This window comes from Octopus sinensis, linkage group LG25, assembly GCF_006345805.1.
Source record: "Octopus sinensis linkage group LG25, ASM634580v1, whole genome shotgun sequence".
In the NCBI taxonomy this organism is placed as follows: Eukaryota; Metazoa; Mollusca; class Cephalopoda; order Octopoda; family Octopodidae; genus Octopus; species Octopus sinensis.
Window position 1 is genome coordinate 12,528,412 of NC_043021.1, and position 13,097 is coordinate 12,541,508.

The 13,097-nt window shown below is 38.0% G+C and overlaps 1 protein-coding gene across 1 annotated transcript in view; it reads left to right on the forward strand.

Moving 5' to 3' along the window:
- The first annotated feature begins 9,114 nt into the window (after positions 1-9,114).
- The window catches only part of LOC115224515 (E3 ubiquitin-protein ligase DTX4), a 33,747-nt gene continuing 29,764 nt past the window's right edge, over positions 9,115-13,097 (forward strand). The window contains exon 1 of the mRNA XM_036513476.1: positions 9,115-9,377. Coding sequence (XP_036369369.1) covers positions 9,173-9,377 — 205 coding nt within the window. The 5' untranslated portion in view covers positions 9,115-9,172. The remainder of the gene's footprint in view (positions 9,378-13,097) is intronic.

Consider the following 13,097-nt stretch of genomic DNA (forward strand, 5'->3'; position numbering starts at 1 on the left):
GAAAATCCAAATGTGTATGTATGTATATGTATATATATATATATATATGTATATGTATATATATATTATATATATATATATTATATATATATATCTATATATATATATATATATATAATATATATATATATATATTATATATATATATATAATATATATATATATATATATATATATGTGTGTATATATATATATATATTATATATATATGTGTGTGTATATATATATATAATATATATATATATAATATATATATGGTGAACGTTTGTGTTAACAAATGTGGAAATATATATATATATACACACATATGAAAGAATGTATATATCTGTACATATACATGTTTATATCTATCGATATATATATATATATATATATTTAAGTAGGTGAATGAATTATCCTAGTATGGATAATTCGGTTAATCGATACCTGAGTAGCAAATTCACGTCAGTAAAACACGGTTGAAGCCACATGCCAAGGGCAGAACCCCGTGTTTGTGTGTGGAAATTTGTGTGTTTTTTTATATGAATAAATGAAAAGAATGGAGTTGAACGAAGATTTTAACAAAATTCCTTTACTTTCGACATATGTTTCGAAGACTGCATACTCTTAATTCTGAAGGAATGAAGGTTGCATTATGCCATCTTCTCATCAGGAAATACAAGGAACCTCTATCAGCCTCAAGACGGACAAAAGCTTCTTAATAACTGCCTACATGATTTCCACAGTAATAAATACGGCATAATGCAACCTTCATTCCTTCAGAATTAAGAGTATGCAGTCTTCGAAACATATATCGAAAGTAAAGGAATTTTGTTAAAATCTTCGTTCAACTCCATTCTTTTCATTTATATATATATATAATAATATTATATTAAATTAGAGACAAAACCACTATTATGCAAATCAAACAAAGAAAGACTTAAGCCAATACATAAAATATAAAATAATTTATATAAATTAAAATTTAACAAATGAATAACCACTACGATCGTTTCGTGTCAGCACATCTTAGACATTCTTCAGGTGGTTTCTAAACCTTCTTAGCGAGTTATAAACTATGAAGTCATATATATATATCAAAAGTCAATGGAAATTGTAGTTGTGATCCCTGTGCCGGTAGCACGTAAAAAGCACCAATCTGATTGTGGCCGTTCCCAGCTTCACCTGGCATCTGTGCCAGTGGCATGTAAAAAGCACCCACTACACTCATGGAGTGGTTGGCGTTAGGAAGGGCATCAGCTGTAGAAACACTGCCAGATCAGAATGGAGCCTGGTGCAGCCTTCTGGCTTCCCAGATCCTGGTTGAACCGTCCAACCCATGCTAGTATGGAGAATGGACGTTAAACGATGATGATGATGATTTATATTAAGAATGTATATATCTGTACATATATGTGTCTATATCTATCTATCTATCTATCTGTCTGTCTATATATATATATATGGACTCATGTGCATGGGGGGGTGGGGTGCGTAGGTGCATGCATGCATGCATATGTATGTGTATGTTGGGTTGTGTTTAAGCACAGAGATGGATGTTATCAGGTTGGCAACTTGATTCATTGAACAAGATGAATTTTTTATGATTTTAGATCCTTTTACAGAAGATTCTATTATGTTTGAATTCCTTGAATGCCATAATTCTCAGTGAATCACCATTCCCAGACATTCTGAAGATTGTCAGCAATGTTTTTGTTTTTTTTATAGCAATTTCCTAATATAGTAAATTCACGTGACTGTATTTATTTTAGTTACTAATGGAACCAAACAAAGCTTGGTACTGCCACCTCTAACATATTGGTTTCAAACTTTGGCACAAGGGCAGCAATTTCAGGGATGGGGCTCAATCGATTAGATCAAGCCCAGTGCTCAACTGGTAGGATGAAAGGCAAAGTCAACCTCAGCAGCACTTGAACTCAGAACATAAAGACAGGCAAAATGTCGTTAAACATTTTGTCTGGCATGATAATGATTCTACCAGTTCATTGCCTTAATAATAATAATCCTTTCTACTACAGGTACAAGGATTAGAATTGAAGGGCCTTAGAGTCAACCTAGCTAAAACCAAAGTCTTAATAAGTAAGAAGGCAGACAAACCACAAATCCCTTCAGGTAGATGGCCCTGCTCGATCTGTAGAAAAGGCGTTGGTAGAAACTCTATAAGATGTACCCAGTGTAAGCTATGGACACATAAGAGGTGCAGTAATGTCAAAGGAAGGCTAACTGGGAAGATAGTTTTTGTATGCAGATGCTCAGGAGCAATAAACACTGAAAATGCGCAGAGAACAACTTCCGTCACATTCCAGGGAGAAAAACTACAAGTAGTTGATAGCTTCCGTTACCTAGGTGACCAAGTCAGTAGCTGGGGTGGATGTTTAGAAAGTGTAGCTGCTAGAATAAGAATAACCTGAGCAAAGTTCAGAGAGCTCCTACCTCTGCTGGTGACAAAGGGCCTCTCACTTAGAGTAAAAGATAAACTGTATGATGCATGTGTACGAACAGCCATGCTACATGGCAGTGAAACATGGGCTGCGACTGCTGGGGACATGTGTAAGCTTGCAAGGAATGGAACCAGTATGCTCCACTGGATGTGTAATGTCAGTGTGCATACACAACAGTAAGCGCCCTGAGAGAAAAGTTGGACATAAGAAGTATCAGATGTGATGTGCAAGAGAGACGACTGCGCTGGTATGGTCACATGTTGCGAATGGATGAGGACAGCTGTGTGAAAAAATGTCACACCCTAGCAGTTGAGAGAACCTGTGACTTACATCAATCCAATGTTGCCATACACAACACAGACTTCCATCCTTCCTTCTTTGAATTCTTAACTTCTGAAGGAGTCATAAAGATGTCATTGTGATGTACAGCATGTCTTGGGCATCTAAGCTTGGTGGCATCCATCTTTCTCTAGGTTTGGCCACAGCTGATTTCATTCACAGAGAGAAAAAATAAATTGACCACACTCTCGTACTTCATTTAAAGTCTCCACTCCTGGTACTTTGTTTATTAACCCCCAATAAAAATGAAAGCAAAGTTGACTTAAGTAGCGTTTGAACCCAACATGTCAGATAGAATACCTTAGGGTACTCGCTCTGATGATTCTGCCAATTTGCTACCTTGCTTCACAGATGACCCATACACTTTACAACACCAAGGCCCACAGATATGCTGTTTCCTCTTTCTATCTCTTCTATAGCTCCTGTAATGGCTTGTACTCATCTGAACAGCATAGCTCCATTCACTTTTCACTCAAACCTACATGATGTACTCACAATCTCCTCGTGTGATCCTCAAAATATTTTGTTTAACAGAGCCTGGTGCAGCCCCTGAACCCGGAACCATGTGGTTGGGAAGCAAATTACTTACCACACAGCCACACCTCCGCCATAGTATAAAATTTTTCTTGAATCCCTGCTTCTTCGCTCCTAACAATTTAATAATACTGAAGAATTCAAGGAATTCGAGAAACAGATCTTAGTAACAGTGACAATTTCTGGTGATAACGCCCAAATTGTTTTAGAGTAAAGTTGCAAATGTTTTTTTTTATTTATTTTAAATTTCTGTTTAGAATTTGTTGATCTACGGACATGATGGTGAGCTAAATAATTCTGCTGATGAATTAATTGTTAAATTTATATCACCAGGTTGGTTTATTTATTTCGTATCTTGATATTAATTTACTGACTGAGAGGGAGGGGCGTGCATAGAGAGAGAGGGGAGAAATGCGTTTAAATGTACACTTTATATATATATATATAGACAGAGAGAGAGAGAGAGGAAGATAAATAAACTGATAGATTGGGAGAAAGAGAGAGTAAATGTATCTCTAAATGTGTGAAACTGATGAGAACTAAATTTATTAAAATTACCATCTTTCATCTATATATATATGTATGTATGTATGTATGTATGTATATATATAGGCGCAGGAGTGGCTGTGTGGTAAGTAGCTTGCTTACCAACCACATGGTTCTGAGTTCAGTCCTACTCTGTGGCACCTTGGGCATATGTCCTCTACTATAGCCTCGGGCTGACCAAAGCCTTTTGAGTGGATTTGGTAGACGGAAACTGAAAGAAGCCTATCGGTTCGGCAAAAGAGATCCGATAGAATTAGTACTAGGCTTACAAAGAATAAGTCCCGGGGTCAATTTGTTTCAGTGCTCCAGCATGGTCGCAGCCAAATAACTGAAACATATAAAAAGATAAAAAGGATACATACATACATACATATATATCATTTTGCCATGATAGATCACCAGCCACTACACATTCTTTATTTTCTCTCCTTGTTCCTTTCTGTGGAAGAGCGTAAGCTCGAAATGTTACAGACTTTTTCACTTCCCGAGTGTTATACTAATACATCTGTTTGTTGTCTACACCACCTGTCTTTGTCTTTTTTTTTTTTTTTTTTTGTGAATTTTCCCTATATATATATATATATAATTGGAATGAATAAATAAAATTGAATATTAAGTATTTATGGAATTTTAATTTACTGTTGGGTAACTTTTGGCTAAGCCTGTATGTATGTATGTATGTATGTATGTATGTATGTATGTATGCATGTATGGGTGTGTGTATATATGTATGTATGTATGCATATATGTATGCATGCATGCATGTATCTATCCATCTATATATATATATGTTATGTTATATATATATCTTTGGTAAAACATAAATCCAAAACAGAGGCACACTCTTATATATATATAAGCGTTCCCGGAAAATATGGCCTCATGGAGCTAATAAGCGATCAGCTTTATTCTTATTTTTATAAGAATGCCATATTAGTATGGCGATAACTAATATTTTCCGGGAACGCTGCCGTTGTTCTCTTTTAGAGAGACTTAGTAATTTTAATATTTCTATTATTGAAAACAAGTGGATGTATTCCACCGAAGCTAGGTAAATAAAACCTTTGAACAGAGATTGTCGGAAGCGACACCTACTGGTTTGGCTACGCTGCATTGAAAAGGGGCAATACCCCGAAACGCGTCTGTAGCTGCCGGCCAAGTAGTGTGGAGCGACTGACCTCCCTTGTTCAAAGGTTATATGGATACAGTTTGTGTATCAAATAGCTAACTTAAGGCGATGGCCTCATGGAGCTAATAAGCGGTCAGCTTTATTCTTATTTTTATAAGAATGCCATATTAGTATGGCGATAACTAATATATATATATATATATATATATATATATATATATATATATATATATATATATATATATATATATATATATATATATACACATACATATATATAACTATATATCTATATATATATATTCATTTGGCTATTCCAGAAGTCTGGCAGAGATGGGCTCCATTAGGGACCTGTGAAACTTGGAGTAGCATGGAAACCAAATCAAACTTTTAGATAATATACATATATATGTATGTATGTATGTATGTATGTTGGACTGAAGACCTTATTAGAATGAAGGATAGCAGGATCCCTAAGTAGATGCTATAGGGGAACTTGTGAATAGAGAGAGACCCCGGCAGAATCTAAGGCTGCAATTTAAGGACTGTGTCAAGTTCCTCATTAAAAGCCTGTGATATGCAGGAGACTGACTGGGAGAGCAAGGCCTGTCATCGCCACAGATGGAGGAAGCAGGTTAAGGAGGGGGTCGACACTTTTGAGAGAGCACATATTCTGCATGATGAATTTAAGCAAACTGCTCGAAAGCACACTGCTGGTGTAGTGAATGGGGAAAGCTTAGTTTGCAATGTTTGCAGTCGTGTATGCTTGTCAAGAGCAGGGCTCATTAGCCACCAAGGGAACTGCAAATGCAAAATATAAGTTAGTCCTAGAGAACACAATATTCCCAAAGATCAACAATGGTCTTCCTCAGTCACGAGTGGATGGCCATCATGTATGTATGTATGTATAGTTTACTGTTTCATTATAGGTAGGATAAACAAAAAACATACTCCATCAAAGGCAAAGTTGACTGTGGCAGAATTTGAACTCAGAATGTAGAGACAGATGAAATGCTGCCATGAATTTTGGCGAACAAAGCTAACGAGTCAGCCAGGCATAAAGGAATTGGTCATAAATTTGGCATGATATTTCTCCAGTTGTGACAGCACAGTCACAGAGCCAGAAGTTCCAGCTAATTTGTCTCTCCCAGGGTGTATAGATTGTTGTTTGTATTCTTCATTCAAAGACCAACAGGGAAAATACTCTGTGTGGTAAATAAAGCTTTTGTTAATTGTTAGTGAGCATTGTTCATCACTTACAAGTAGCCAACAAACCAAGACAACCATTATAGAACACATCATATTTGACTTTGGATTGTAACAGTTGGATTTGACCCCACTTTTTGCTACATAGACACCACAAGTTGATCATGTGCACAAACCCAATTTCAGTCTAACCAATGGCTTTTGTTCATGTGATAGTCTAATAGCATGACTAGAACCTTCTTTGAACAAAGCCTACAAATACAGTTCATTTGAGTGTGAAAACTTCTGAGTGATTCTGGCCTTTAGTGGTTTTCACTCTCTAAACATAACTGTTTTCACAGCTACATATTCAGCCTGGCACAATAGAAGAAGAAAACACACCACAACAACAGGAATACGTATTGATGTATAAAAATTAGTCCAAATATTGAATTTCTGATGAAAACTTTCTGTACTTGTCATATACATCATTTCATCTGAATATTTCTTTTATTGTATTGCATGAGCATCTTCTATATAAATATAATATCATCATCATCATCGTTTAATGTCCACTTTCCATGCTAGCATGGGTTGGAAGATTTGACTGACGTCTGGCGAACCAGATGGCTGCACCAGACTCCAATCTGATCTGGCAGAGTTTCTACAGCTGAATGCCCTTCCTAATTCCAACCACTCTTACGTGCCACTGGCACGAGGGCCAGTCAGGTGGTACTGGCAGTGGCCACGCTCAAATGGTGCTTTTTATGTGCCACCTGCACAGGAGCCAGTCCAGTGGCACTGGCAACGACCTTGCTCGAATAACAGAAAAGCCATTGGAAGACCAATTATAGCAGCAACTCCATAAATTCCTGGGGATATTCTGAAGATGGAATTTTTATTCTGAAATATTATATCAGACTAGGGATGATTAAATTAAAACAGTTCTTATAGTCCATTGTCTGTATTATAGTGCATTGTTGTGTCATTCAAAGCATTTTATTCTTTACAAACAATAAATTATGTTCAAATTTTGGCACAAGGCCAGCAGTTTTGGGGGAGGGGGATTATCGATTACATCAACCCTTGTGCCTAACTGGTACTTATTGTACTCCGAAAGGATGAAAGGCAAAGTCGACCTCGGCGGAATTTGAACTCAGAACGTAGCAACGGGTGAAATACTGCTAAGCATTTTGTTCAGCGTGCTAATGATTCTGCCAGCTTGCTGCCTTTATAATAATAATATTGATGATGATGGTTTAAAACTTTGTCACAAGGGCAGCCATTTTGAGGGATGAGTCAATTACACTGACCTCAATGTTTCACTAGAACTTAATTTATTGACCCCGAAAGGATGAAAGGCAAAGTCTTTGATAATAATAATAATAATAATAATGATTTCTTTTAATTGCCACCAGGGCAAAGGATGAAGGGAACAATACAAAGACAGACATAAAGTGAGAGGGTTTACATATAATAGAATGATAAAAAAAAACAAAGAAAAGTATAAAAGGTAGTAATAATAATAATAATAATTAATTCTTTTATTGGCCACAAAGGCTGACAAAAATTAATTAAAACATAAAGGGACAAAACAGGATGAAAGGTTACAAAGGGTTTTATCCGTTTGTAAAGAAGCGTGTAAAAACAGTGTAACAACGAAAAATTATAACAATGAAAAACTCCCAATAGGGGGAGGCGTTACGAAAGGTTCCTGATGGAAAAACCCATAAAAGCCAGCGGGAGCCTGGTCAAAAGGGGGGTAGAGAGCCCCTTTCTCCTTTTGTAATACCTTTTTAAATTACAGGTGTATCCTCAGAATGGCTCCTTTCACACTGGCCATTCTTGCGACATTTATCCACCTTTCAGTAAACTTGCTATCGGACAGCACTTCCCTCTCTACTCTCACCTTCCTTTTCAAGTGAAACTTGAAAAAGTTGATGAGGCCTGGGCCAAAGAGAAAAGTGTCTGACCTTAGCCCTTTCAAACGGGTCTACCATACCACCTCTTTCACTACAGCCACTAGGCAAAGGAAAACTGCCTTGCCCTCCTGGTTAAAGGATGTTGGCGGGGCAATCCTCCCTATGGATCCAGCTGATAGCCGGATCTGTCCTATATGCGACAGTAGCTAATAATAATAATAATTTCTGCTATAGAAATTTTGGAGTAGGGAGCACATATATATATATATATATGTGTGGTAAGTAGCTTGCTTACCAACCACATGGTTCCAGGTTCAGTCCCACAGTGCAGCACCTTGGGCAAGTGTCTTTTACTATAGCCTCAGGTTGACTACAGCCTTGTGAGTGGGTTTGGTAGACGGAAACTGAAAGAAGCCCGACGTATACGTATATGTATGTTTTTTGTTTCCTCCCCCCCACCATCGCTTGACAACCGATGTTGGTGTGTTTACGTCTCCCCGTTACTTAGAGGTTCGGCAAAAAGAGACCGATAGAATAAGTACTGGGCTTACAAAGAATAAGTCCTGGGGTCGATTTGTTCGACTAAAAGTGGTGCTCCAGCATGGCCGCAGCCAAATGACTGAAACAAATAAAGTAATAAAAGAGTATATTTATGCATATATAATATAAATATATATATATACAGTATATACATAATATAATTTATATATATGTATGTGTATGTGTGGATATATATATATACATATGTATGTGTGTTTGAGAGAGAGAGAGAGAAAGAGAGAGATTGTATGTCTATATATTGTCTGTTAGAAGAGGCATTAAGAGAAAGAGAGCATTTCTAAAGAGTCGAAATTTCCCCTCTATCTTAGACTGCTGCTAAGCTGTGGTGTTTTCGCCATGTGTCTGCTGGTGACTGCGTAAATGTGCGCGTGCGAATGCATGCGCGCGCACGCGCGTTCGAGTGCGTATATATATATATATATATATATAAAAGAGAGAGGAGCGATCGATCGAGTGAGTGAGTGAGTGGTGTCAGAAGCGGCTGCTGTAGTCAAACGTTAGCAGCATTTAGCAAGATGGCTGCCCCTGGCTCCATGGATATGATTGTCGTGTGGGAATGGTTTATGCAAGGGGTTTGGCGACCCTACGATCCACTCATCACAAATTTCATCGAGAAATACAGAGCGATAAACAGCCGTATAAACCTCGGTGCTGTGGATCAAAAGTTAGTTATGTACGATATAGATTTCGTCACCCAAACACAAGTGCGGCACGGTACAGGTAAACAAAAATTTTTAATTTGCTGTCTGTCACTGGTTTGCAATTTGTTTTGTTTTCCCACGGCTAATTACTACAGTTTTCTTGATAACAACGTATAGTACGAAGAACTACACACCTGCCGCGTAGAATATTTCTGTTAACGATAAACAGGAAGATGGGGAATATTATCTCGTGTTTAAATTATCATAAACATTATAGTAGTGAAGAACTCTCGGTGATGTCCATTGTCTGGAGACATCCCGGTGCCACCAATTCCCCCCTTGTTTTATTGTCCAGCTTCCTGTATTGTTTTGGTCGTTCATCTTACACGCTGCCCTTTAAAAAAATACGGTGTTGGCTGAGCTTATGTATTTGTATTTTTTAAAACATTAATATAGGGGAGAAAAGAGTTTTACCGAAATCATATTTAATATATTCTCAACATACATACAAACGAACAATATTATATACATACATATATAAATATATATATATATATATATTATTAGTCACTGAAAAGGAGGGTTAAAGCTGGTGTCGAAAAACTCGAAGTTACTCCCAGATATTTCTGTTATATTATTTAATATATTCTTAATGTACAAATAAGCATTTTCTAAATACTGGTCACCGAGGGAAGATTAACACTGATGTCAACTCGGAGTAACATCCAATTCACTTATATATTTAATATATTCTCAACATACAAATGAGTATTATGTATGTATTGGTCACCAGGAAGAGGTAAGACTGATGTCAAGTGAAAATAACACCCAATTACTCCTGTTGTACTCTGTAAACCCAGACATTCAAACACCAGATTTGCCCACCGTTTCAAAGGGTGCAAAAAAAAAAAAAAAATGAAGAACTGGTTTAATTAATTTTCGACCTTTGCTGGGGGTTTTATCAGAGGTGTCTATATCATTTGACCAATTCCAAACAAACAAAAAAAAAAAGGTGCCATTCTATTTATATACATATCTAACCTAGTAGCTTCAGAGAACTGGGGGTTACTCATCTGCATGCTATTAATGTTTAACATTTCATTAAAGGCCTTTCAACAGAGAACCCAATACAGACATTATCAAGGTATGATATAGTATATGGAAACCTACGTAGTAGACTTTTAAAAAATGTCAGTTTTTACCTATCTCCATAAATTGCAAAAAAAAATCTGAACAGCCTTAATTGATTTTTGACCTTTGAGGGTCTCATCAAACGTGTCTACGTTTTTCAAGGCAGTGCTCCAGCATGGCTGCAGTCAAAATGACTGAAACAAGTAAAAGACTACAAATGAACAGTATTTTTTATATATTAATCACTAAGAAGAAGGATGGAGACTGATGTCAAATAACTTACTGTAACTCCCAATTGCTTCTGTTTGAAACCCCAATATATCTTAAAATCTAAGTTTAATTGGAAGACACCATATCCTGTCTTTTATTGATAATTCTATCTTATTGTTTAGAAAGTATCTCTTTCCCTTGTTGTTTTAGAAAGTTTCTCCATTCCTTTTTCTGCTTCAATGCATTTGTTTTATATATGTCATCGTTATCATCGTTTAACGTCCGCTTTCCATGCTGGCATGGGTTGGATGGTTTGACTGAGGTCTAGTGAGCCAGAAGGCTGCACCAGGCTCCAATCTGATCTGGCAGAGTTTCTACAGCTGGATGCCCTTCCTAATGCTAACCACTCCGAGAGTGTAGTGGGTGCTTTAACATGCCATTCAGGTGGTACTGGCATCGACCACGCTCAAATGGTGCTTTTTATGTGCCACCTGCACAGGAGCCAGTCAGGCGACGCTGGCAATGACCATGCTCAAATGGTGCTTTTTATGTGCCACTTGCACAGGAGCCAGTCAGGCATTGCTGGCAATGATCATGCTTGAATGGTGCTTTTTACATGCCACTGGTACAGGAGCCAGTCATGCAGCACTGGCAACGATCATGCTTGAATGGTGCTTTTAACATTCCACTGGCACAGGTGCCAGTCAGGCGGTACTGTCATCAACCATGACAACGATGGTACTTGCCTGAACAGGTCTTTGCAAGTTTACTGCCCAATGTTTTAAGGTTACTCTTAAATGGGCTGGTTATGCAGCACTGGCATAGGCCACAGTTATGGTCTCACTTGGCTTTCCCGGTCTGCTCAAGCACAGCATATCTCCAAAGGTCTCAGTTACTTATTATTGCCTCGGAGAGGCCCAATGTTCAAAGGTCATGCTTCACCACCTCGTCCCAGGTCTTCCTGGGTCTACCTTTTCCACAGGTTCCCTCAACTGCTAGGGTGTGACATTTTTTCACACAGCTGTCCTCATCCATTCGCAACACGTGACCATACCAGCGCAGTCGTCTCTCTTGCACCCCACATCTGATGCTTCTTATGTCCAACTTTTCTCTCAGGGCGCTTACTGTTGTGTATGCACACTGACATTACACATCCAGTGGAGCACACTGGTTTCATTCCCTGCAAGCTTACACATCCTCAGCAGTCACAGCCCATGTTCCACTACCATGTAGCATGGTTGTTTGTACACATGCATCATACAGTCTACCTTTTACTCTGAGTGAGAGGCTTTTGTCACCAGCAGAGGTAGGAGCTCTCTGAACTTTGCCCAGGCTATTCTTATTCTAGCAGTTACACTTTCAGAACAGCCACCCCTGTTACTGACTTGGTCACCTAGATAACGAAAGCTATCAACTACTTGTAGTAGTTTTTTCCCGTGGAATGTGACAGAAGCTGTTCTCTGCACATTTCAGTGTTTATTGCTCCTGAGCATTTGGCACACACAAAAACTGTCTTCCCAGTTAGCCTTCCTTTGATATTGCTGTATTTATATACATGAGTGAATTGGCAAAGAAAAGAAGGACACTCAACCAATATGGCTCAAAATAGTTTAATTCAAACTGTTTTGATCCCTATATATATATATATATATATATATATATATGGTTGGTACTCAAGAAGACATGCCCTACACAACAGAACTGAGACCCCAAAACCAAGGTTCCATGTAAAAAGCATTCAGTACACTCTGTAAAGTAATTAGCATCCAGGAGGGGCATCCAGCGATAGGAACTAAATTCCGTCTGACTCGTGTGTGTGTGTGTATATATATATATATACACACACATACACATGACGGGCTTTTTTCAAATTCACTCACAAGGCTTTGGTCGGCCCAAGACTATAGTAGATGACACTTACCCAAGATGCCATGCAGTGGGACTGAACCCAGAACTATGCGGTTAGGAAGCAAGCTTCTTACCAAACAGCCACTCCTGTGCCTATAAATATAATGGGCTTCTTCCAGTTTTCTGTCTACCAAAACCACTCGCAAGGCTTTGGTCAGCCCAAATTTTTTGTGGTTTTCAAAATTAATTGAAACAATGCCTTAGAACTGAAATATGGTAATATAGATTTAAAATTTTGGCACAAGGCCAGCAATTTTGTGGAAGGGGCTAAGTCGATTACACTGACCCCAATGCTCAACTGATACTTGTTTTATCAACCCTGAAAGGATGAAAGGCAAAGTTGACCCTGGTGGCATTTGAACCCAGAATATAAAGATAGATGAAATGCTGCCAAGCTTTTTAGCCCTGTGTGCTAATGATTCTGCCAGCTCACTGCCTTAAAAAGATGGATGGCAAAGTCGACTTTGGTGGAATTTGAACTCAACATAAAGACCAACAGAGTGCTACTATGCATTTTGCCTGGCATGCTAATGATTCTGCCAGCTTGCTT